A 4,540-nucleotide genomic window follows, 5' to 3' on the forward strand; every position below is an offset into this window, starting at 1 on the left:
ACACGCAGCCTCTCTGCAGCCAGCTCGCGAGCCCTCGTCGGTACCTTCCTCCCTGCCCCCGCGTGGCCGGGGGCGGGCGGAGGTGGAGGTCCAGAGCCTGATTCCCACCAGGGCTTTCGGACCCGCAGCTCGGTGACCTCCCGCATGGCGCGGAGGACCGAGCCCCCAGACGGGGGCTGGGGGTGGATGGTGGTGCTCTCGGCCTTCTTCCAATCTGCGCTGGTGTTCGGGGTGCTCCGCTCCTTCAGCGTCTTCTTCGTGGAGTTCGTGGCGGCGTTTGACGAGCCGGCCGCGCGCGTCTCCTGGATCGCCTCCATAGGCATCGCCGTGCAGCAGTTTGGGAGTGAGTGCTGCGCCTGGGGCCGGTGTCCCCAGACCCTCGGGAGGGAGAGGGAATGCGGGGACAGGGAGGGAGGAGCGGGGAGATGGGGGAGATGCCGGAGAAGGATGCCTGGAGTCTTCTCACAGAACGCCCTCCTCCTCCCCAGGCCCCGTGGGCAGTGCCCTGAGCACGAAGTTCGGGCCAAGGCCAGTGGTGATGGCTGGGGGCATCTTGGCAGCGCTGGGGATGCTGCTGGCCTCCTTCGCTACCTCCTTGACCCACCTGTACCTGAGTATTGGGCTGCTCTCAGGTGAGACCCTGGGTAGGGCAGGAAAGTCAAATGCCTGAGTCTTTGGACTCTCACCTTCCTCCTAGTCTTTCCAAAAGACTTCAGGAGACGCTGAGAGAAAGTTTTGAATAACACCTGTGCCCCGAAGGGAATTAAGAGGGATGACTCATTTAATAAACTTGGTGGGGCGGTTTAGACTTTCAGAGATAATGAGTCCACAGTATGCAAGCCCGGAGCTAGTGGGGCTGGAGTGCAAAAGGAAGAATTGCATAGTATATAGTTGTGGCAGGCACTGTGACTGTAAAACAGATATCTATCCTGCTTACAGTTTTTTATATATTTAGGTGCTCCTATATTGGGTGCATATATGTTTACCAGGGTTATAGCCTCTTGTTGGATCGATCCCTTTAGTGTTATGTAGTGACCTTTGTTGTCTCTCGTGATGGCCTTCTCTACCCTATTTACAGATGAAGCAAGGCTTCAGAAGCTTATGAAACTTGGCAAATGAAGATCACACAGCCAGAAATAGTCGGGCCTAGGTGCAACTCCAAAATTCTGTGCGAGTTACTTTAAAAACGTTATCTCTAGGTCTCTACAGTCCCATAAAGTGTATTACCCCCATTTGGCAGATGAGGGGATTGAGGCTGGGAGATTCAATAAAGTCAAACAGCTAGATAGTATCAAAGCCAGGATTGTAACCAGACCTGTGCTACCTTCTGCTGCTGGGCAATACTGGGATTACTGGGCGCCCTGAACTCCCAAAGAGTCCCAAAACCACCATTTTTAAAATATATATTTTTTTATTGATTTCAGAGAGGAAGGGAGAGGGAGAGATAGAAACATCAATGAGTGAGAATTATTGATGGGCTGCCTCCTGCAGGCCCCCTACTGGGGATTGAGCCCACAACCCCCCCGGGCATGCCTTGGCTAGAATCGAACCTGGGACCCTTTAGTCTGCAGGCCGACGCTCTATCCACTGAGCCAAACCAGCTAGGGCCATCATTTCTTTATCTTTTCTTTTTTCTTTCTCTTTATTATTATTATATATTTTTTTTACAGGTTCTGGGTGGGCCTTGACCTTCACACCAACACTTGCCTGCCTGTCTCGTTACTTCTCTCGCCTGCGATCCCTGGCCATGGGGTTGGCACTGACTGGCGTGGGCCTCTCGTCCTTTGCTTTTGCCCCACTCTTCCAATGGCTGCTCAGCTACTATGCCTGGCGGGGCACCCTACTGTTGGTGTCTGCCATCTCCCTCCATCTGGTGGCCTGTGGTGCTCTCCTCCGCCCACTCTCCCTGACTGAGGACCCTGCTGTGGCTGACCCTGGGGCCCAACTCGCCTCCCTCCTCCATCATGGCCCCTTCCTCCGTTACACTGTTGCCCTCACCCTGGTCAACACCGGCTACTTCATTCCCTATGTGCATCTGGTGGCCCATCTCCAGGACCTGGATTGGGATCCACTGCCCGCTGCCTTCCTCCTCTCGGTGATTGCTATTTCTGACCTCGTGGGGCGTGTGGTTTCTGGGTGGCTAGGGGATATAGTCCCAGGGCCTGTGGCACGACTCCTGATGCTCTGGACCACCCTGACCGGGGTGTCACTGGCCCTGTTCCCCATGGCCCAGGCTCCCACAGCCCTGGTGGCTCTGGCCGTGGCCTATGGCTTTACATCAGGGGCCCTGACCCCATTGGCCTTCTCCATGCTGCCTGAACTGGTGGGGACTGGAAGGATATACTGTGGCCTGGGACTGGTGCAGATGGTGGAGAGCATCGGGGGACTGCTGGGGGCTCCTCTGTCAGGTAAGGGGAATGGGGTTTCCAGACGGCCATGTCATACCATTCAGGGAGGGTACTATTCACATTATAGTGGATGTAAATATTGCCCTTTACATGGTATGGTATCCTACATGGCCTGTATCACCAATCATAGCAGCCCTGAAGTGGGTCCATGAGACAAAGAAATTGGGGCTGTGGAAAAACTCAAATGAGCTTTGCGGAGCCCTTGGTAGGATACCTGTCGCTTGGATTTTCAGACTTGTCTGGACCTGCTCTTACCCTTGGCCCATTTGGCCCCAGCTCAGATGTCTGAGCCATGTGGTCAAAGTTCTCCAGCCTTCAGATGCCAGAACCTTCAGACCCTAGCTACTGACTATTAGATGACAGGGCCACAGTTGCCGGAAAGAAAGACACAGGTGTGCCTGCCTCGATCTGGATCCCCAAATCCCCACTGGCTGATATGGAGGGCCTTCCTGAAGGCAGGGAGGTGATGGACATGACTCTGAAGCCCCCTGGGAAACCAGAGTTGTCAAGCGCATCTGGTCCTACCTTGGCAGTTCTAACTCTTCCAAGATGGCAGATTAAAGATCATTTTCCTCCTTCCGCCCAAAAATATGTCTGAGCCGTCGGTCCCAGGAAACAGATCACCCATGTGTGTTCTTTTTCTCTCTTGGATGTAGGCTACCTCCGGGATGTGACAGGCAACTACACAGCTTCTTTTGTGGTGGCCGGGGCCTTCCTTCTTGCAGGGAGTGGAGTTCTCATCACTCTGCCCCACTTCTTCTGCGTCTCAGCTCCTACCTCCAAGCCCCAGGACCTTGGCACAGAGGCACCGGATACCAAAGTCCCCCTGCGAAGGAAGGGCTGGGAGAGAACTGAACTCCAAAAAGACCCGGAAAGCCAGAGATTGGCAGCTCCGGGTCTTCTGCCCCATATTGGTGCCCAGAGAACCACAGTGCCTTCAGCATCTTGATCTGTCTTCCACCACAGCTTGCCCAGGGCTCCTGCGATGTGTGTGCCAACTCCTAGTGTTTTGTTGAGGACTCTTATCTCTTCTTGGCTTCCACAACCATTTCTGCAGGATCCAAGAGTTCAGCCTGCTCCAGTGAGCCGTGAATCAACTGTGAAAATCAAAGGCCAAGAGACTTATTATGTTTTACAAGTGATCAATCTCTAGTGTTGCCTACTACACTTCTTCTCTGAAGACAGATGTTTGGGGATGAGCGATGCCCCTTTGAGATAAAACTGGATAATAATCAGAAACTCAGAAAGAACTGGAGCCCAAATGCTTGGGTTGGTTGAGTGGGGTCACGGCTGGTGGGGTGGGGGGTAGAGGGGAGGTGTCCAGGAGCTCTGGGGACTCCGAGCATTTTAACCCTGGACTCTGCTCTCTGGACCACAGTTCCTCCCACTAGCCCCTGTGACTTAGATGAGAAATGAAGGAAATGGTGGGGACATGGTGGCGGGGTCGGGGGGCGGGGGAGGTTGGTAGGGAGCACTGAAGCTCAGAGAGCCTACCTCTGGGTCAAGGATTCTTGAATTCACCGCAGGCCAATAGAAGGAGATTGAGATATGGGAAGAGTTTTGAGTCAAGGAAATGAGGATGGCACCCATGAGCCTCCCTCTCCCTCAAACAAATTGAAGCTGGCAGGCAGACAACTTCTCAAAGATGCCCCGTTATAATGGCAACAACATGGGCAAAGAGAAATGGACTGACTAGACAGACAGATACCCGCCTCTTTCCCAGGTTTAGTGGGATCCTGTTCCTTCCGAGCGGCCTTTTGAATGTCTTAAGTAGAAAGTTTTCAGCGTCCTAGATGGGCTAACAATTGGAGCTTGCAGACACATTGGAAATTTTTTATTGAAGGAGGGGCTCAAACCAAAAGAAAATGGTCAACAGGAGGTGTCGGCAGTGGCATGCGGGCCTCCTGGGGACAGCAGGGCCCCCGGAGGAGCTGGGAGCAGCTCCCCCCTCTCAGGGGGAGGGGTGGCTGGAGGTGAGGCCCGACTGCAGGAGGGCAGCGCCCCAGGCAGCCCCAGGTAGATGGAGCTGCCTGAGAGGACGAAGGAGCCACACACGAGGAAGGAGGCCGTGAAGTCTCCGGTCTCATCCCTGAGGAAGCCTGAGAGGAAGGGGAAGGAATTGAGAGGCCTCG

The 4,540-nt window shown here is 54.4% G+C and overlaps 2 protein-coding genes and 1 long non-coding RNA gene across 3 annotated transcripts in view; 1 reads left to right on the forward strand and 2 right to left on the reverse strand.

Annotated features, from left to right (window-relative positions):
* Positions 1–122, reverse strand: part of LOC106728242 — a 1,360-nt gene extending 1,238 nt beyond the window's left edge. Inside the window, exon 1 of the long non-coding RNA XR_001364522.1 lies at positions 45–122. This is a non-coding gene — a long non-coding RNA (uncharacterized LOC106728242). The remainder of the gene's footprint in view (positions 1–44) is intronic.
* SLC16A13 (solute carrier family 16, member 13) lies at positions 47–4,231 on the forward strand. The gene is made up of 4 exons (XM_005878707.2): positions 47–343; positions 489–632; positions 1,671–2,408; positions 3,065–4,231. Exons 1-4 carry the CDS (start codon positions 145–147, stop codon positions 3,355–3,357), a joined length of 1,374 nt encoding a protein of 457 aa, XP_005878769.2. The 5' UTR covers positions 47–144; the 3' UTR covers positions 3,358–4,231.
* SLC16A11 (solute carrier family 16, member 11) overlaps positions 4,228–4,540 on the reverse strand; it is a gene marked incomplete at its 5' end in the record, with an annotated part of 1,898 nt that continues 1,585 nt past the window's right edge. Inside the window, one exon of the mRNA XM_005878822.2 lies at positions 4,228–4,536. Within this exon, the coding sequence (XP_005878884.1) occupies positions 4,278–4,536 (259 nt within the window). The remainder of the gene's footprint in view (positions 4,537–4,540) is intronic.

This window comes from Myotis brandtii, unplaced genomic scaffold (genome assembly GCF_000412655.1).
Source record: "Myotis brandtii unplaced genomic scaffold, ASM41265v1 scaffold573, whole genome shotgun sequence".
Classification (NCBI taxonomy): domain Eukaryota; kingdom Metazoa; phylum Chordata; class Mammalia; order Chiroptera; family Vespertilionidae; genus Myotis; species Myotis brandtii.